Source organism: Amphiprion ocellaris, chromosome 16 (genome assembly GCF_022539595.1).
Source record: "Amphiprion ocellaris isolate individual 3 ecotype Okinawa chromosome 16, ASM2253959v1, whole genome shotgun sequence".
In the NCBI taxonomy this organism is placed as follows: domain Eukaryota; kingdom Metazoa; phylum Chordata; class Actinopteri; family Pomacentridae; genus Amphiprion; species Amphiprion ocellaris.
This window is the reverse complement of record NC_072781.1, coordinates 32222738-32244668: the sequence shown is the minus strand read 5'-3', so window position 1 is coordinate 32244668 and position 21931 is coordinate 32222738. Positions and strand designations below refer to the sequence as shown.

At 35.0% G+C, this 21931-nt stretch overlaps 1 protein-coding gene across 2 annotated transcripts in view; it reads right to left on the bottom strand.

Annotated features, from left to right (window-relative positions):
• The window catches only part of LOC111584963 (uncharacterized), an 89349-nt gene that overhangs the window by 26082 nt on the left and 41336 nt on the right, over nt 1-21931 (bottom strand). For both annotated transcript variants that reach the window (XM_023294327.3, XM_055018482.1), the window contains one exon: nt 3082-3186. In XM_023294327.3, the coding sequence (XP_023150095.2) occupies nt 3082-3186 (105 nt within the window). Of the gene's footprint in view, nt 1-3081; nt 3187-21931 lie in introns of those variants that run through there.

Here is a 21931-nt window from a genome sequence, read left to right as displayed (position 1 = left end):
TTGAGTCATTTTGGACAAGTTTCAGGACAATAGGATTGTTGCAGCCAAAAGCAGAACATTTGGTGAATTTTGTTCATGTTTCAGACATTTCAGAGCAGGGGTAGCCAACACGGTGCCCGTGGGCACCTAGTTGCCTGCAGAGACCAGTGAGTTGCCCCTGACCATGTTCTAAAAACAACCTTCACTGCCATAAAATTTTTTATAAAAAATTATAGTTGCTGTTCTTTTTAAATCAAAAATACTTACATTAAGGCAGATTTCAAATTCCAGTATTTATTATAATTATTTTTAAAAACAAAAATGTCTTCGGTGTAAATGAACTTTGACCTTGTCCGAGTCAGAGTTCACTGCGCATGTCAAACCACCACGTCACTGCTGAAGCTTCCGGATGCAGACAGTCTGGGAAGCTAGATGTGGTTTTTATCCCCAAATCATGACAGAGAAGTGAAAGAGAAAACACTGTTTCCACGATGACTGGGAGGAAGAGTTCTTTTTCACGACAGTGAAAGATAAAGGTATGTGTCGTATTTGCGGGGCGACTATTGCGTCGGCAAAGCGGCACAATGTGGAGAGACGCTACTTTAGACGCCACAAAGCTTCCATGCTAACTAGCCACCTGCTAGCGCACATAGACTGTATACGCACTACGGACAGGAAAACCCGGGACTTAAAAGCAGCTTTGGCATCTGCTACGCGGTGAAAAGTTTCTTCGTGGATAAAAATGTACCATTAGAAAAGCTTGTTTTAGTTACGACGGACGGGGCTCCTCCATGACGGGTCGCCATGCAGGCTTCATTGTACGATGCAGAGGTGATCCAGACTTCCCAGCTTTCCTACATTACCACTGAAGCATTCACCAGCAGGACATATGTATGTACAAAAGTGGCCGGATTTGATCATGTGATGACTCGTGTCGTGAAGATCATAAATGTCTCCAAAGCCAAACAACCAGGACATTGAAGGTGCTGCTGGAGGAGCTGTCAGATGAACATGGTGACCTGTTACTACACACAGAAACTCCATGGATCAGCAGGGACCAGTTTTGCAGCGTTTTTTGTCACTGTTGGCCGAAATTAAAGAGTTGATGCAATCCAAAGGGGAAGACACCTCGCTACTTGAGGACACTGAGTGGATTCTTGCCCCTGCATTTTTAACGGACATCACTGGGAAACTGAACCATCTTAACTGTGAGCTGCAAGGTAAAGGTAAGACATGATAAACTCTGCAATGCCAGGCTTCCCACTAACACACATTTACAGGCAAAGAAAGAGGTAACATGTTGTCATTCAAAACACCGTGCCATTACACAAAAATGTGAAAAATAATTAGTTGAAAACATGTAATGGTTTGTTGTTATGATCTGTTAAAAATGTTGCAATGCTGGTGAAAAATGCTGGTGATCAGTACTAATGTGATAGGATTCATTTCAAAATGTGAAAGAGTTCATTTTTTTTCTTACATAACTGATAATTTGTACAAACATGTGACAGAGTTCATGAATTGTTCAAAAATGTTACAAAGGTAGTAGTTTGCACAAATGAAGCATGATTTGATGACAGTTAATGATTTCCTAAAAATGTTAGAAGTGATAATTTGCACAGAAATGTAACTGGTGTGATTTTGAACAAAATTCTGCAAATATGCTGATTCATAAAAAACTGCCAAGAAAAATATTTACCAAAGTTTCAGAGATGGGATACCTCTGACTTTTAAATACTGGAACAGATTTCCATATATATGTGTGTGTGTGTGTGTGTGTGTGTGTGTGTGTGTGTGTGTGTGTGTGTGTGTGTGTGTGTGTGTGTGTTTCCTACCATCATTGTTGTGGAAATCGTTGTTAATAATTATTGTAAGGAATAATTAACATAAATGTGATCAGACAGTCTTTTTACATATTATTTTCATTATTATTATTATTGTTTAAAGATGATGGCGCAAGTTTGCTATTGAGGAATTTTGTATCAAACAAGGTGCCCTTCGTACGACTCAGTACCCTTGAAGTTGCTCTCAGGTTCAAAAAGGTTGGTGACTCCTGTTTTAGAGTTTTCATTTTAAAAATCTTATTCATTTTGAATTCAGTTTTGGACGAGTTTTGAGTCACTTTGGACAAGTTTGAGTGCATGAAGACTGTTGTGTTCACTCTTGCATCCAACAGCAGAACATCTGGTGAGTTTTGCTTGTGGGTCACATATTTTAGACCATTTTGGACCAATTTTAAGTCGTTTTGAATATGTTTTCAATCATTTTGTGTGAGTATTGAGTCATTTTGGACAAATTTTGAGTCACGGTTCAGACATTTTAAGTCAATTTAAATACCTTTTCAGTCAATTTGAACAAAAATGGAAGAGTTTATAAGTTATTTTAACCATATTTTGATTATTTTGGTCATGTTTTGAGTCATTTTGGACAAATTTTTTATCATTTTGGACAAATTTCAGGATATTAGGATCGTTGCAACAACAGCAGAACATTTGGTGAGTTCTGAGACATTTCAAAGTTTAGATGAAGCAGCAGTAGAAAGTAAGTGAATCTGGTGGACTGTGATGCAGCTGCTAATTCTGAAACGGAATAAATAAACTGGTTAACTTGTAAAGCTGGGAGGTTATTTAGTTGAGGAATGGCAGCAGTGAACACCTTCATATCCTTATACAGTTTAAATGACACCCTTAAGTTGTTAAGGCATCCAAAACACAATAAAAATGGATTTTTTCATCATATTGGCCCTTTGAAGTGCGCTGCATAAATAAACTAGATTTGATATTTACTGTCCTTCAGCAGTGAGCTCAGCATTATCCGTGTTAATCGCAGTATTATAGAGGCTCACTAAGCGGTGTCGATACGTCCTCCGTTCAGAACAAATACACATCAAATACCGTCATCGTGCCACTCTCAGCTCTGAGCGTCACAAAATCAATCCGCTGCAGTTTACAGCGGGCGGTGGGGAGGATGGATATTGTCATGTGTTGGAGGGATTTTCTGACCGCAGAGTGTCTGAAACCGGAGTCGAGTGTCTTTGTGTCGGGGGATGTAATGAATCCTCGACCTTGGCGAGGAGGAAGCCTCGCTCCAGTCCACACTCACCTGCTTGTGATGGTGGTCGTAGGAGTTGATGTGGTTTTCGTACTGCTGCTGTCGGACGTACTGTTTATCGCAGAGCTCGCAGTAAAACCTCGAGTCTCCCTCCTCCTGCAGAGACAAGAAAGAGAAGGAAATGTCTCTTACTGTGTCTTTGCGGTGACCTTAAGAGTCATCGGATCATTAGTAAGATATATGAGTCTTCATTCCCACTTTATAATGATTTCAGTTTTGTAGAGAAGCTGCTCTTTTTCAGCCCAGATTGCATGTCGTCCAAAGTTTGGTTTATTTCTGCTGCAGAAACATCGTGACAGTAAAGGAGGAGCACAGAGTAGAAGATCTGCTAGTAAAAACAGAAAATAGGAAACTCCATTACAGACGCTTCATAGTTTTTATTTTTTGTTTTTTTTTTTTTTTTACAAATTGTCACCATTTTTTCATGGTTTGGTTTTTAAATGTGAATGAAAACAAGCTCTAACGTTCTTCCTCCTTATACAGGAAGTAAAAGTTGCTTTGAACTAACAAACAGTAGCTGATGACCTTGTGGCTGTTTGAGGTTTCAGTTTAAAGGTAACATCTTGTAGTTTCTGAATGTTAGCTTGGTTACCATGAAGCTAAAGCACAACCCAACCTATAGCAATTCAAACATTGGTGCAAAAGTTGTTTTTGTCATTGTCTGTTACTAAAACTGAGGTATACTTTGATGTGTAACTGTGTTTTCATGATATTAACTTCATATAAAATCAAAGAGGAAACTTCTGAGCTGTCTAAACCAGGAAGATAAACTGTCCTCATCATCAGGTAAAAAGTCAGCGTTCAGTCGGATGTTGATTAAATAGAAAATCACACGTGCCTGAAAACAGTTCTTTAGGTTTTAAGGGACTTTGGCGTATTTGGATCAAACCCAACTAGAAAAGCTGAAAACAGAGGAGCTGTAAGGTTAAAATGCATGTTTGAGGCTTTATTTAACCCTCGTGTCGTCCTGCGGGTCAAAATTGACCCGTTTTAAAGTTTGAAAATGTGGAAAAAATTAATATTTTCACAGTGAAACTTCTGATGTCCACATTTTCAACATTTTTAGGAAATCTTTGAACATTTTTTGGTGGAAAAAAGAAATGTTAAAAATGTCTCTTAAGAACATTCACAAAAAAAAATCATAAAAAAAAGATTTTTATGTGAATGTTCTTAAAGAAAATATTAGAAGTTTTACTGATATATATGGAATCACTTTAGATATTTTTAGGATTTTTCTTGAATATTTTTACTCATTTTTGGAAAATATTTACAAGAATTTTCTTGCAAAATTTTATTTTATTTTTTAAGTAAAACTTTTAAAGGAATTATTGGAATTTTCTTCCTGAAGGTTTTGCATATTTTCAGAAATTTGGGAAATTTTTTTGCTGAATTTTTGGATTTTTTTCAGACAAGGAAACAATATTTTTTGGTGCTTGTAAATGAGGACAACAAGAAGGTTAAAGTTAGCGTGTTTAGCATGAAGCTAAAACACAACCCAAACTATCTCAAAGCAAACATGGGGTTTTTTGGTTGTTGCATGTGTCAGGTTTTATATGAATAACTCTAACTAGGGTACAGTTTCTACAATAACTATGCAAATTACTGTTTATTTTCATGATATTAAATTAATCTAAAATCTAACAAGAAAACTTTTGAGCTTTTGTTTGCAGACTGGTGTTGATTAAATATAAAACCACACGTGCATGAAACAGGTTGAGAGCAGGAAGCTGGAGCTCTGATTGGTCAGATAAATGTTGAAAAGCAGCTTTCAGATCCGGTTTGCATATTTATAAATCACAGCTCGGCCTCATGAATGAAAACAGAGCGCCGGCGTGAAGCAGAAGGAGCAGGTTGAGCATCAGCGTCCTGCTAAAGTGTGTTTATGGGATGTTTATTCATCATCGGCCTTTAATTTGTGGAGTGTGTGTGGAGTCTGTCATGTGGACTGATGCCGTCTCTATCGCTTCCGATGGCTAATGGGCCTTTCAATCACACGTATTGATCAGCAGCAATCTGAGTGTCTGAGCCAGCAGCGCCACACACACACACACACACACACACACACACACACACACACACACACACACACACACACACACACACACACACACACACACACACATCCATCGCTTTAAATCCACAAAATGACACATTTAACTGCAGAATCCTGTCAGCTCTGGTCTCCAGTGTTTTACTGTGTATTTACAGTATTACTGCAGTACTCTACAGTAGAATATAAAGTATACTGTTTAACAATATTACATTTATACATAAAAATATAGAAAATGGTGTAATTTACACTTAATTACAGTTAATGATGATTACAGTGTCAGTAAAATATAAACACTATATTTTAAAAGAAGGTTTTTAGGCTTTTTCGTGAAACAATTTGTCTTAATCTCATGTGAACGTCCAGAGAAGCAGGAAAGGAGAATTCTCACACTTTCTCCATCAATGGAAGATTGATTTATCTTTAAAAGTCAGGAGAATTCAATCTGTGAAGTGACCTTCAGCTCTGAGCGTGTTGGAAAGTTTTAGTCTGTAGAGTCTTTTCCTGAGGATCCACATGAAGCATCCTGGTCTGTAGAAAGTCTTTTCATGAGGTTTGAGGATCCAGATGAAGCATCCTGGTCTGTAGAAAGTCTTTTCATGAGGTTTGAGGATCCACATGAAGCATCCTGGTCTGTAGAAAGTCTTTTCCTGAGGTTTGAGGATCCAGATAAAGCATCCTGGTCTGTAGAAAGTCTTTTCATGAGGTTTGAGGATCCACATGAAGCATCCTGGTCTGTAGAAAGTCTTTTCATGAGGTTTGAGGATCCAGATGAAGCATCCTGGTCTGTAGAAAGTCTTTTCATGAGGTTTGAGGATCCAGATGAAGCATCCTGGTCTGTAGAAAGTCTTTTCATGAGGTTTGAGGATCCACATGAAGCATCCTGGTCTGTAGAAAGTCTTTTCCTGAGGTTTGAGGATCCAGATAAAGCATCCTGGTCTGTAGAAAGTCTTTTCATGAGGTTTGAGGATCCAGATAAAGCATCCTGGTCTGTAGAAAGTCTTTTCCTGAGGATCCAGATGAAGCATCCCGTCCTCCTCCTCAGTCAGCATTAGCCCGTCAGACCAGTGATCACTGCAGCGGCCGTAATCCCATTAAGATACGGATTTATGTTGCATTATTCTATTACACAAGCAAACATTACATTTGCATTATTTAATCAGAGACGGCATTGGTTTGCATTCGGTCATTAAAGATGTCGTTGGGCTGCATTAGCCGGCTGGAGATGGCTCAGCGCCTCCATTAAAGCAGATGTTCTGCACAGCGGCCAAATAAAAACACATTACGCTCCAGAGGCTTCGATTGTTTGCTTTGTGCAAAAACACAAGGAAAACGTACAACTAGGAGGCACAAAACTGAAGCCTGACTGCAGGAAGATTCAACAAAAAGATCAAATTTAGCTGCTTCAGTTTCAACAAAAGATCAAATTTAGCTGCTTCAGTTTAGAAAAATATCTTCAATTAAAGAATCAGTACTTTTTTCTGTTATTTGTCACTAATTTTATGGATATATTCACAGTAATAAACTTAAATTTAATAGTTTCTTTTAACAAATAAAAAGAAAAAATCTGTAAAATTACAGTACATTTGCATACTAAAACATTATTTTCTACTTGAGAGTAGAATAGAATCTTTTAAAGCTACAACTTTTTTGTATAATTAAAAAATACAGGGGAATAAAAATCAGTTTTAAAAAAAGAAAAAAATCAGTGAAATTGAAAATATGTACAGTTTGTTGTTGTTGAAGAAGTTTTTAATCGGTGTTGCTTTTATTTTTAAACAATGTAATATTTAAAGAACGATGAGAGCAATTTTTACATTATATTATATTATATTAGCAAGATGTTCTGATCTTCTAACTAAAGTAAAAATTAAATAAAAATATTCAGTTTTAGAGTAAAAGAATAGCTTCATTCAAAAAAATCTAGGAATTGCAATTTTTTTCTGGTATTTGTCACTTATTGTTTCTAATTTTATAAATATATTCACAGTATTAAACTTTAACATTTTCTTTTAATAAATAAAAATAAAAAATCTGTAAAATTACAATAAATGTAATATAATATAATATAATATAATATCTTTCAAAGGTACACCTTTTTTGTGTATTTAAAAAATACAGTGGAATAAAAATTTGTTAAAAATTAAATTAAAATTAAATTAAAAAGTGTAAATTTTTAATAACTGTTGCTTTTTTAAAAAAAATAAATCTAATATTTTAAGAAAATTTAAAGAAATTATATTTATCATAAATGTATTATTTAGTAGTTTCATTGATTTCATAAAAAAGAAAATGTGAAATTACAACACGTAGAATATTTGCATATATATATATATATATAGTCTAATTTTAGAAATATATTTACAGTACTGAAGTTGACATTCAGAGTTGTCATTGATTGAATAGTTTTTTAAATCAAAATTATAATAAATATTTGTATTTTAAGTCAAAGTTTTGATTTTCTATTTTAAAAATATTAAATGTACATTCATCATGTATTTCTGTTACTGTAATTCTATTTTTTATTAAAAAATAAATGAAAAAGGAAACATTCAGTAAATTTACAGATTTATTAAACAGCATTTAGATTTTTGTGATGATAGAAAGATTTTATCATTAAAAACGAGGCAGAAGCAAAAAACAGCTTGAAGATCTGAGGATTAAACCACAGAAGAAGAATGAGAGTAAAAAATTTAGGAAAAGACGTGGAACTAGTGACTTTTTTGGTTTTATTTTGATAAAAATAAATGTAAACTCTTGGACTTCTGCCTCTTCAATGGCTCTTTTATATTATTTTACATCTATTATTATTATTTTCTCCTGCAGATCTGATTGAGTTTCTGCAGCCAGAAAACCAAAACATTGAACTAAAAGAGGCTGAAAGTGGAAGAAAGCGTCCTGAAGCTGCAGAGTTTTACCTCTTAACTCCCAATTAGAGCTGAGAGCTTCTTTCTGCTTTATATTTTCACTTCAGACTGCAGAAAAAAACCTGATAAAAGCAGAGAAAGGCATCAAATAATCTACATTTTAAGACTCAACTCGTATCTCTGCTAGAACAAAGCTGTCGGCTGCGACTGATTTGATTTGGGGAGTGTGGTAACGGGTTTGATGAGTCTGAAGTGGAGCTCCTCTGCAGCCTCCAGCCTCCTGTAAATGACTTTCTTACTGACAGATCTCTGCTCCTCGCCTCCCTCAGGGTTTCCTTCCTCTCTAACACTAATGACGAGCCGCTGCTTCATGCAGATCCTCGTTTTATCGCAGGAAGAGCAGAAAACGGAGCTCCATGTTGATGCTCCAAATTAAGGACAAGGTCAGCTTTCTTTGTGTTTCTGAACCCCACTGAGAGAAAAGGCCAGAAAATTAACTTTTCAGCCTGAAATTTATCATCTACAGAAAGCTGCTGCAGAGTTTTTACACCTTTATCGTGTTTTATGATGAATAAAAACTGATTTTAGAGCCATGAGGTGAAAAGTAACCAGGAACGCTTAAGGTGTTGAGGAGAAAAGCTGCAGTTTTTCTGAATTCTACGGAGAAAAATGAAATAAAACTGACTTTTCTGTCTGAAATTTCAAATCTACAGGAAGGCGCTGCAGTGTTTTTGCACTGTTGATGTTGTTTTCTGATAAATAAAAGCAGATTTTAGGTGAAAACCAGGGAAGTTGCAGGGGTTCAGCAGGAAAAACTGACTTCGAGAAGCTTTTTTGTAGGTTTTTTTGAATCCTACATAGAAAAAAGACACAAAAACAGAATTTTCTGTCTAAAAATTTGAATCTCAACAGCTGTGCTGCAGTGTTTTTGCACTTTTAAAGTTATTTTGCAATAAGTAAAAGCAGATTTTAGATTCACAAAGTGAAAACTTTGAGGCAGGAAAGTTGCAAGAAAAACTGACTTAGAGAGGCTTTTGTTGTTGTTTTGTTGAATCCTACGTAGAAAAAGGGCCAGAAATATGACTTTTCTATCTAAAATGTCAAATCTTTAAAAAGGTTCTGTAGGATTTGTGCTCCTTTAACGTTGTTTTACAATAAATAAAATCTGATTTTAGAGTCACAAAGCGAAAGCTGACCAGGAATGTTGAAGGCGTTCTGCAGGAAAAAACGACTTTGAGATGTTTCTGAATGATAATGAGGAAAAAAAGGCCAATTGACATTAGTGTCTAAAAATTTGAATCTAAACAACAGTGCTGCAGTGTTTTTGCACTTTTAATGTGTTTTCTGATGAATTAAAGCAGATTTTGGAGCCATAAAGTGAAAACTAACCAGGAAGGTTGAAGGTGTTGAGGAGAAAAAAACTGCAGTTTTTCCTGACTCCTACAGAGAAAATATCAATACAGCTAACGTTTCTGCCTGAAAATATTAATCTAACCAGCAGTTCTGCATTATTTGTGCTCCTTTAACATGTTTTCTGATGAATAAAAGTAGATTTTGGAATCACAAAGTGAAAACTAACCAGGAATGTTGCAGGTGTTCAGCATGAAAAACTGACTTTGGGATGTTTCTGAATGATAATGAGGAAAAAATGACCAGAAAACAGACTTTTATGTCCAAAAATTTGAATCTCAACAACATGCTGCAGTGTTTGATGATTTAAAAAAACTGATTTAGAGCCACAAAGTGAAAATTAACCTTAAAAGTTGCAGGCATTCAGCAGGAAAAAAAAGAATTTGACAAGCTTGAGAGGCTTTCTTTTGTATTTCTGAATCTTGCTGCGAAAAAAAGGCAAGAAAACCTAATCTTCTATGTAAAATTTCTAATCTGCAGGACAGTGCTGCGGTATTTCTGCTCTTTTAATGTTGTTTTCTGATGAATAAATACAGATTTTAGAGTCAAAAAGTGAAAACTAACCAGAAAAGTTTCTAAAACTGAGTTTTAGAAGCTTGGGAAGCTTTTTTGTTGTTTTTTTTTAATCCTACTGAGAGAAAAATGCCTAAAAACTAAATTATTTGCATGAAATTTCTAATCTGTATGAAGGTTCTGCAGTATTTTTGCTCTTTTAACGTATTTTCTGCTGAATTAAAGCAGATTTTTGAGCCTTGAGGTGAAAACTAACCTGGAAAATTGCAGAAAAAATTGACTTTGAGAAGCTTATAGAGTAAAAGTTATCATCTGACTTTATCACAGCTGCAGTTTATTTGCTCCATTTGTATTTTTTTTCTTTTCTGTGCACGACAACGACACATGTCTTCCTGACAGTGAGCTGTTTATGGGATGTACGGACCTGCTGACTCTGTTTTTGCGTGTTTGCATCTCATTCTATGCGTTTTATCGAGTGTTTGACATTATTTCTGGTTTTTCATCGTAAATTCTGCAGAGACGCGAAGAAAAAAAACGTCCCTTCAGGCACAATAAAGGCTAAATTACAGGGGAAATGAAGTGGAATGAAGTGTGTGTGTTGTGTGTGTGTTGGTGTGTGTTAGTGTGTGCACATGCATGTTCAGTCCTTCATATAATCCACAGAAAACAAGTGTTTGACCTTCAGGATTTTCCCAAATGCAGCACTAAACTCTAATATTATATTATATTATATTATATTATATTATATTATATTATATTATATTATATTATATTATATTATATTGTATTATATTGTATTATATTGTATTATATTGTATTATATTGTATTATATTGTATTATATTATATTATATTATATTATTAGCAGGATGTTCGGATCTTCTAATTTGCTCTGAGAACCTCCAGACCAGCTGAGTTCTACTTTAAAACCCTGAAAGCTCATCCACAAACCAGCTTAAAAGGAGCTCAAAATCAGGCCCAAAACTAGCCTGAACCCAACATGAAATCAGTCTAACACCGATGCAAAAACTTGACCAAAACCAGTATAAAAATCACCATAAAACCAGTCGGCAAACAGTCCAAAAGCAGGCCAGAAAGCTGCCTAAATTCTGGCCATAAAACAGCTTAATACCGATACAAAAACTAGACTAAAATGAGTCTAAAAATCAAGAAAAAAAACAGTCTGCAACCAGTTCAAAAGTAGGACATAAACCAGCCTGAAAACAGTCTTAACAAACAGTTAAAACTAGTCCAAATGCAGTACAAAAACCAGCCTGAAACTGACCTGAAATCCGTCTAAAACCAATGTAGCAACTTGAAAAAAAAAACCAGTCTAAAAATCTGCATAAAACCAGCCTGAAACAAGTCTAAAAGTAGTTCAAAACTAGTGCAACAACCCTCATAAAAATTTGTCCAAAATGAAGTCCAAAACCAATCCAAAAGCCAATCTCAAACTAGTCTAAAACCAGCTCAAAATCCAGCTTAAAAGCAGTCCAAAATCAGGCCCAAAAGCAGTCAAGAAATCTGCATAAAACAAGTCTGAAACCGGTTCAAAAACCTGCCAAAATTCTGGCCAAAAACCAGCCTAAAACCGATACAAAAACTAGTCTAAAACTAGCTCAAAACCCAGTATAAAACCAGTCTGCAACCAGTCTAAAAGCAGGCCAAAAACCAGCCTGAAACCAGCTTAAATTCTGGCCAAAAACTGATACAAAAACTTGACTAAAATCAGTCTAAAAATAAGGATAAAACCAGTCGCAACCAGTAGAAAAGCAGGCCAAAACCAGCATAAGACCACCCTTAAACCAGTTCAAAACTAGTCCAAAAACCAGCGTAAAAAATAGTCCAAAAACGATCCAAAAGCCGATGTGAAACTAGTCCAAAAACCAGCACAAAACCAGCCTGAAACCAGTTTAAACCCACGCCAAAATCCAGCTTAAAAGCAGTCCAAAATCAGGCCCAACAGAAGTCCCAAAAGTGATCTAAACATCTGCATAAAACCAATCTGAAATTAACTCAAAAACCACCTTAGATTCTGGCCAAAAACCAGCCTAAAACCAATACAAAAACTAGACTAAAATCCGTCTAAAACTCAGGATGAAACCAGTCTGCAACCAATCCAAAAACCAGTCTTAAACCATCTTTGCTGCTCATTGCCTGTTTTTCTGATTTGTTGACTGCTGTCCTCTGGTTCCTCAGTGTTTGTCCTGCTGCTGCTGCTGGTGGTTAATTAAAACCAGTTAATGTGATTGTGTTAATGGGACATTAACTCATTTAGTCTCAGTCTGACCTCCATCAGGAACCATCAGTTCCTGGTTCAGTCCGTTTCTTTTACCACAAATAAAAGCAGATTTTAGTGGCTTGAGATGAAAACTGGTTTCACTTTAAATGCTGAACCAGAAGCTTTATTCTCTTAATTTTATGGTTCTGCTTTCGGAGCAGATCTCCTCGTGTTCGTTTAAATGGGTCAGAACACGACGACCGGTTGGTTGAGTGGAAACCGAAGCGGTCGATGTTTGGAAATAAAAGTTGTGTTGTTTGTCTCTGGGAGGTCAGATGTTTGTGGAACCAGCAAGTCAGGAGGATTTGTGCTCGTAAGTAATTTAGATTTAAAATACGATCATTAATGGACCAAAGTAAGCAGAGAGCAGATCTTAAATGGAAAAGAACAGCTTGTGATTAGACAACAAAAAATAAATTAAAAAACATCTCCTCTGACGCACAGACTACTCAGTATCCACCTGAATGATGAATAATATCTAAAAAATAATATAAAGAGCCACTAATAAAACACAAAATAGTAAAATTCCAGCTACTGGGATGACAAAAAACACTGTAAAATAATCTAAAATAAATATGAAAACTATTCAAATACCCACAATATGTAAGAATAAAACAGATATAATAAGAATAATAATTTATAATTTGCATACGTAAAAACAATAAATTCTAGACTATCATCTCTAATAATAATGTATATTTATATATTGATAGACAGATATAATATTAAATGATAAATATAATGTTAGAAACTCTGAGACATTAATTTTATTTAATTTTAGAAGTAAATCTGCATTAATTAACTTGAATTTAGCAGTGTTATCTAATAAATAAAAAGGAAAAATGGTGAAATGATACCAAATGTAAAAAAAACAATCAGTTTTCTGTAAAAAATGTTCCTTTAAAAATGTAAATTTTGTTGTTTATTTTGTTTTATTTTACACATGTAAACTTAGTGTGTTTTTGAAAATGTATTGATATTTTTGTGCATTTATTAAAAAACTGTTTCATCTAATAAGAAGGGAACATTGATGAAATTATAATAGATTTGCAAATAATGGTGAAAAAAATCTATTTTCTTTTAAAAAAGGACATTTGATTTTGTTTTTCATTATTACCAGTTTTTAATACTATTTTACGTTAGAAATTCTCTATATTTTTTGCGTATTCGAAGAATGTGTAGAAAATAATAATTATTATTCTTAATTAAACAAAACAGGAAAAATCTGGAAAAAAGCAAGTTATCATTTTTAAAATGATTTATTTTTACAGTTTTCCTTTTTTTTAACATTTACATGCTAATTAATCCTTTATCTGGTATTTTATTTGACAATATTTTAAGATATTTCATTTAACAAAACAGGAAAAAAGACAAAACATGTTACCATTCATTACAACTTATTTACCATTTTGAAAGACTTAATATAAAAAAAAATTCTTTTAAAAAAACAGCAGACATGTTTGAAATAATTATATTTTTTAGCTGATTAAATACAGTAAAAACCTAAAGGTGGAAAAATTATTATTACATTATTTTATTTTTTATAACATTTTTCTGGTATTTTTCTTGATAATATTTTAATATTTTTAATTTAACAAAACAGGAAATACCTGTTTAAAAAACATGTTACCATTCCTCACAACTTAATAAGCTGACTTAAGACTTAATATACAGACTTTTTCTTTCATAAAACAGCAAATATGCTAAAAATAATTATTTTTTTTTACATAAAATTAATTTTTGTGTGATTTTGTGGTCACAAATCGCAAAACAGTGAATTACTCTCACTAAAATTAATATTTTAGTGGTGATTTTATTAGATATTATCTATAAATTCAATAAGATCTATAAAATAACATTTTTAATTCTTAAAATATATAGCTTTTCTTAAAAATAACAGCAAGTATCTGTGAAATAACAATAAATAAATAAGTCTTTTATTCTTTTCTAACTTACTAGATGTCTGTTTAAAAAAACAAGGAAAATCTGTACAATAACAGTTTTTGCCATTTAAAAATTTTAATATAGAGAATATTTCTTAAAAATAACAGCAAATATCTGGAAAACAACATAAATAAATAAAATAATACTTTATTATTTTCTAATGTACTAGATATTATCTGTAAAAGAAAATATATAAAATTTACTGTAAACTGTTAACAAAGACATTAAAAATGTATTTAAAAGCTTTAATTTTACAGTATATAATCATGGCTTCATTATATTTGGTAAGGAGTAAGACTAAATTATTTACTGTATTTTGTTTAGTATAGTGTAATTATAAACCTACTACATGTGGAGACATTTATACATTATCAGGTTGTTGTTTTTTCTTATAAATCCGGTTATTATTGTGTTTTTATATTATAGGAGCGGCAGGTTTAACAGAAGGTTTTTCTACAGTTAAAAATCTGCAGTCTGAGATTCATTCAGAACCTCGTATCTGTAAAAAAAAAAAAAAAAAAAAAAAAAAAAACAGCCAGAAGACGTTGAGGATCTCAGATGGACACCAGATCTCACACACCAAGAAAAAAAAAACAGCAGATGTGATAAAAAATCGGAGCCAAATTGTCCCTGAAGATGACGATTTACTAGAAATAAAATCTAATTACAGCTGACATGTTCATTCTGACCTGCAGCGCTTATTTAGAGATAAACTCTGCAAATACTCAAATATCTGCAGCATCTACAACTTTAATTTATCAATTCTGTGTGCAGTATTTCAGTATAAAGTGCAGTATGTCACTATAAAGTGCAGTATGTCACTATAAAGTGCAATATTTCAGTATAAAGTGCAGTATTTCAGTATAAAGTTCAGTATTACTTCTTACTTTTGTCGTCTAGTCGACTTATTTTTATTTATGCTTCCAGTCATATGTCATATTTACATTTTATTAACATATTGTGAGCAGAAAAGAGGAATAGAGATTAATTTCATGAAGCTCTGCTGCTATTTCTGCTCCTTGGCAACCGTTGCTAGGGTTGACTTGTTTATGTTAGCTTCAGCTATGCTACTTTTAGTACCTTTTTTATTTATTTCATTTTATTAAGCATTTAAAGTTCACCTTTGTGGTGTTTTTTAAAAAGTTAGCCGAGAAAAATGTTGACAGGATGCATTAAGGTACATAAAACTATCAAAATAAAAGCTCTGAAATGTTACAAAACACTGAAATATGTTGGCTTTTCAAAATAAACACACCACCTTATGGCTTCCTCCTGTGTTAGACTGTCAAAAAAAACCTCCCTGATGTTAAATCAAGCTTATCAAACAGTATTTATTTCTGTCTCTTTCTCACATGAGCATTCATGGAGAAAACATCTGTATTCTTGACTTCCTTTTCAAAGTAAGAGTCTACATCCAGCAAACAAAGCATAGTGAGCAGCTCTATTGTAACGTGGATTTAATTAATTTGATAATTCATTGTTTTTTTTTTAAGGTTTAATTCAATATCCCACGAAAAAAAATAGTATTTACAGGAAGTCAGCAGGATTCTGTGATGTATGCTACCCTTTCAAAGTAAAAGCTCTGAGCTGCTAGAAGGAATTGATTCATGTAATATGATTGCCTTTCAAAATATAATTATAGCAGGACACATAAACTGACAGAAGCTGCAAGAGTACATTCAAAAAAATCTTCAAAAAAAAAATCAACTTTAATTTAGTAATCAGCAGGAATTTTTTAAATATATAATTTTTTTCTTAATTATATTGTCTTTTTTGCGGTTGTAGTTTTTGGCTAAATTTTTCCTCTTAATTTGAAATTATTTAGCTTGTAGGACAGTTGGGAATTATTGTTGTTTTTTTTTTCAATTGAGGAAGATTTTTTTCACATTTTGGATGTTTTCTAATTTCTTTTCAAGGTGGTATTTAGACAATGTTTTTCTTCTCTTTTTCTGTGTAAATGTGCAGAAACTCAGCGGTTCATCTCATCTTAAAAACAACAAAAGTTAAATAAATTCATGTTGCTGCTGTATATATAGTTGGAATGTCTCTTTTTTCTGATTGCTGTTCTGTTTGGCTGCATTTACTCTCGTGTTATTGTAATTTTTGGAACAATAATTTCCCTCAGAATGAAAAAAGTTCTATTTTATTCCATCTTTTCTCAGTAATGAACAGTTTTAAATGTTCAACAAGGTGAAAGTGGCTCATTTCTTTTTCTTTTTTCTTTTATTTCTCATCAAATCCAGTTCTGGTTTATGAAGTTAAAGCAGCTGTTTTTTACTTTAATTAGCTCGATAGAAGAAGACAGTTTAGTAAAACTTGCACAGCTGGTGGCTGAAAATCATCGTGTTGTTTCCGATTTCATGACAAACTAAGAGACGTTTTGATCCGAGTAATTTTCCCCAAAATGAGCCGCTGTCCGACATCAAAGGTACAACAAACAGAACTCATGAAACAGATTTGTGTCAAAGAGGGTCAGCGATGATTTTACGGTGCATTAAATGAGCCTCAAACACGAGGAAATGAGAGGGATCGGACATATGGCAGCCTCTGGCTCGGCGTCCACAACGCAGAGTTTTATGCATATTTTACAGGTTGTGTTGAGCAAAGAGGCCGAAGACGAGCAACATCTGGAACAGAGCTGCTCTGAGATCTAATTTAAACTGATGGTCCAACCGTCTGACGATAGCGTCCAGAGAGGAGCTTATGTAATGTGGATCATAAGTTCTGAGTCCAGCTCGTTGCCAAAAGGCCCCGACATCCTGAAGTTGAGGAAGAAATCTGAGTTTACCATAAAACAGCATAAAATCAGTTCCAAACTGGTCCAAAATCATTACAAAAGCCAGCTTAAAACCAGTATAAAAACCAGTATAAAACTAGTCCAACAACCAGCATAAAAGCAGTTCAAAACTAGTCCAAAAGCAGGCCAAAAACCAGCCTGAAACCAATCTAAAAATGTCTAAGATGAGGCCCAAAGCAGTCCAAAATCCAACCAAAAGCTAGTTTGCAACCACTCCAAAAAATTCAATTCAGTTGAGTTCAATTTTATTTATATAGCACCAGTTACAGGTCAAATTGTCTCAAGACACTTTACGGAACCCATATGCCTGAAAAGCCCCAAAACATCACAAACAGCACAAAAATTAAGCTAAATGCAACAGGCCCCGCGGATGAAGCCTGTTTTCAGATTAAATTTGTCCTGTGAAAACCAGGAGAAAAGAATGAGATGAACAATGGATGCTGTTCTTTTTCCCTCGCTTCTGCCAGTCTGTTTATTTCTATTACATAGAAATGTAACTCATAAATGACACTTAAATGCATCTATAGCACTTTTTTCCTCCAAACTTCCAGATGTTTCCTTCTACATTGTACACAATGCAACATGTATTATGCAATAGCACAAACAAAATCCACAAAATGTGCCACTAACAGATAATGAGAGTCCCATAAAAGCACTGGCAAGCTTGGCTAAGTTGACACAAACCCTTTTAACACACAAAAACAGATACAGAACAAAAGAACACAGAACTATACATATTTTAAAAGAATGTCAAAGGAGCCCCACAAAGTTAACAAAAGCAAAAAAAAGTGCGAAAACAACAATACCGCAGCCATTACGTGCTACTGCTAGCTGAACGTAGCCTGCTAGGCTAATGCTCGTTAGCCTCTGGCGAAACGGACATTGCAATCCACAAAATACGCATACTGACATCAAAACTACCATCCTTACGAAAATATTTAAGGCATAACAGATCATTTAAGTTGTTTCTAACATCATGTGCACTTTCTGATGATAACTAACCTGTGAAAACCAGGAGAAAAGAATGAGACGGACAACGGATGCTGTTCTTCTTCCTTGGCTTCTGACAGTCCGAAGATGAGGCTGCTAATCACACTAAGCCGTCTCTGTAAAAGGTTGAAGGTAAAAGATATGCCTCGTGGCGTAATCTAGGAACTACACCTAGGCAAGCTTTATACAAAAATTCAAATAAAAGATACTCCCATTCACAGATTTTTACATACAATTCAACACATTAATAACCAATATACATTACAAAAATGTGATCACACATTTCTGTGTGTTACACAAAGCCAGTCCAAAAACCAACATAAAACCAGTCTACACCCAGCTCAAAAGCAGGCCAAAAAACAGTCTGAAACTAGTCTGAAAACCAGCCTAAAACCAATATAAAAGATGTCCAATTCAGGTCCAAAGCAGTCCAATAACCAGCCTGAAACCAGTCTTAAACCAACTTTTCTGCTCATTGCCTGTCTGCTGTTTTTCTGATTTGTTGACTGCTGTCCTCTGGTTCCTCAATGTTTGTCCTGCTGTTGCTGCTGATTAATTAAAACCAGTTAATGTGATTGTGTTAATGGGACGTTAACTCATTTAGTCTCAGTCTGACCTCCATCAGGAACCGTCAACACTTCCTGGTTCAGTCTGTAGCAGCTCTAATGGACACCAGTAACGTCCCAGTTGGGATTACTGCAGTTTAACTGGAGGTCAGAAGGTTTTCCAGGTTGTAACAGGCTAAAGACAAGTCTATATAAGATAAAACAACAGTTTTTACTGCAGAGGATTTGTTTTTGAAGTTCTGACTCTTTCAAGAATCATTGTTCCTTCAAGATTTGCATTAAAATAGTTTATTTTCTCGTTACACATTTGCAGGATTTGCCTGCCAAGAAAATCAAACAACTGATTAGCTTGTTAGCTAATTCGTTTTTCCAAATTCCTGCATGCAGTTTGTCTCTGAAATCCTGAAAATTGTTGGAGTTTTGTTAGATTAAGGGTATATTCTCCTAAACTGACAGGCATATTACTATTATTTGTGTTTATTTTTTGATTTTTTTTAATGTACACATGTAGAATTAAGTAATTTTAATGAATTCACACAACTTTAAGCTTAGATTTGGTTAATTTGACTCACTGGATGAATGTTACCCTTTTTGAAGTCTACTTCATTGCAGGAAGTAACAGCCTTCCAGCACCAACATACATGCTTAAAGTGTTGAGTTTTTCCAAAGGTTTGGATCATGAATTAAAGGAATATTGAAGCTGCACCCGTCCTTAGCTCAACCCAAGAAGATTTTGATTGGTTTAAAGACAGAAAAAAAGACAAGCAAGAACATTTTATTCCTCTATAAAAGAATGATAATTGCGCACAGATATTTAGTTTTTGGTTTTTATAGTCAACTTGTAGGTCGAAAACATTCAACCCATCAAATAAAGATGGAGAATCATTGTTTTACCCTTTGCCAGACTAAATATTCTGCAGATCCTCAGGTTAAGTCTTGCCAGCTGTAACATCTGCCCCTCTATCACAGCTAACTTTAGAGAAACATCCCGTTCATTGGTTCTATGAAGTGAAGTGCATGTAGTTCTGCCTCATGCTTTAATCTGGTGAATTTGCCTGTGAGATTTCTGGCCGATATCTCCGTGAAGCCTCCCTTTTCTCCTCGGCTGCTCGGTCGTGCGGCAGCCAGTGAATTCACAATTTTCAGCGGCCAATTTGATTTCCTGCCTGCCAAGTCGTTTTTGGATCACAAAAGGCGGATCGAACACAGGTGGGCTACCTTCCAGAGCGGCTCGTAGACCTGACACACTTCAAAGCCGGAGTCAAAGCCAACACACACTCGTGGCCGTGCACACTCTGCCACCCACACACACACTGAAGCTGAAAGTGTGCGAGTCTCGATGGCGAATATTTCATGGCTCATTTGTCTGAGTGTCTGAACAACAGAAAGCGAGAGAGACAGAGAGATAAAAACTGATGATAGAGACGGCGAGAGAAAGGATGAATAATAGAAAGAGAAGATGAGAGGGAGTGCGAGTGATAATAAAAGCAGAAGATGAGACGGTGGCGTTGAAGTAATGAGGCAGGAATAACATCCTCCTTATTGTCTTTGCATCTCCATGTGTCTCCTGTCTTCGTCTTCTTCGCCATCCTCCCTCCGACTCTCCAGATCTTTCTTTGTCAGTCTCTCATCTTTCAAGTCATTTCATCATCGGCCACGCAGCAGCGACAAGGCCGAGTCAAAAATCACTCCGAGACCGGCCTCTTTTCTTTTTTTCCCCCTCCTCCACTTGAACCAAGACCGCAGAGGACCTCTTTGTGGTTCACATCAATGGGTAGATTTCTGAAAGGGCCCACCGAAGACGATCAGCGAAGGAGACACAGAACAGCAACACAGAGATGCAAACAGCAACGCAGAGACACAAAACAGCAACACAGAGACACAAAACAGCCACAAGGAGTCACAAAATATCTGCAAAGGAACGCTAAATCCCTAGACAGTGACCAAATATGTCCACAAAGAGACAAAAAATGGTGTAAAATTACACTAGTCACAAGGACTCTCAAAATAACTGCAAAGAAATGCAAAATCCCTTGACGGAGACCAAATATGTTCATAAGAAGACAAAATATGATGGGAAAATGATGCAAAATAACATGAAACAGGCACAAGGAGTCACAAGATTACTGCAATGAGACACAAAATCACTAGAAAGAGGTCAAATATGTCCAAAAAGAGACAAAGAATGGTGTAAAATGACACAAATATGCACAGAGCAACACTAAGTGGCCACAGAGAGTCACAAAATATCTGCAAAGGCACGCTAAATCCCTTGACAGAGACCAAATATGTCCATAAAGAGACAAAAAATGGTAAAAAATGACACAAAATAGCAACAAGGAGCCACAAAATATCTGTAAAGGCACACAAAATCACTAGACAGAGACCAAATATGTCCATAAAGGAGACAAAATAGACACAAAGAGATGAAAAACAGTCCGTGGCTAACAATATAACTGGAAAGAGACCAAATATGTCCATAAAGATACAAATCATGATGGCAAAATGATGCAAAATGTCATAAAACAGGCTCACGGAGTCACAAAATATCTGTAAAGACAAGCAAGATCCCCAGACAGAGACCAAATATGTCCATAAAGACACAAAAGTGATGATGTGAAATGACAAAATAGAAACATAGACTCACACAATGGCCGCAAAAAGATTCAATTTTACTACAAGGATGAAAAATTGGCAAAAAAAGAGAACAAATAAATCCCTAAAGAGGTGCCATACACTGACATACAAAACAACTAGGACTGCAAAAAGACACCAAAGAGATGCCAAATAAAAAACAAAACACGACTGTATAAAATCTGTCCAAAAAGCAGCCTGAAACCAGTTTAAAACTAGTCCAAAAGGAGTCCAAGAAACAGTTTAGAACCAGTCTAAATCCTTTCAGAACCAGGTCAAAAACCTGTATTAAACAAGAATAAAACCAGCCCTACACAGCTGTCCTAAACCATTCTAAAACTAGTTTAAAAGCTGTCTGAAATATGTCCAAAACCAGCCCAAAACCACTCTAAAAGCAGTCCAAAACCAGGCTAAAACCAGGCCAAAAAGTCAGGGCTACATCAGGCCAAAAAGCAGTCAAAAAAATAGAATAAAACCAGTTGAAACACCTGCATAAACTCTGTTCAAAAAGTAGCATAAAACCAGTAGAAAACAAGTCTAAAACTAGCCTAAACTCCACTCTAAAACACTCCAAAGGTACTCTAAAAACACCCAAAGATCAAACCAAAACCAGTCCGAAAACCTGCATAAAACCAGTCTAATGCTAGTCCTGAAACCAGGCCAAAACGAGTCTGAAAACAGATGAAAACCAGTCCAAAAACCAGCATAAAACCAGTCTAATGTTAGTCCTGAAACCAGGCCAAAACCAGTCTGAAACCAGCCCAGAACCAGGCCAACAACCAACATAAAA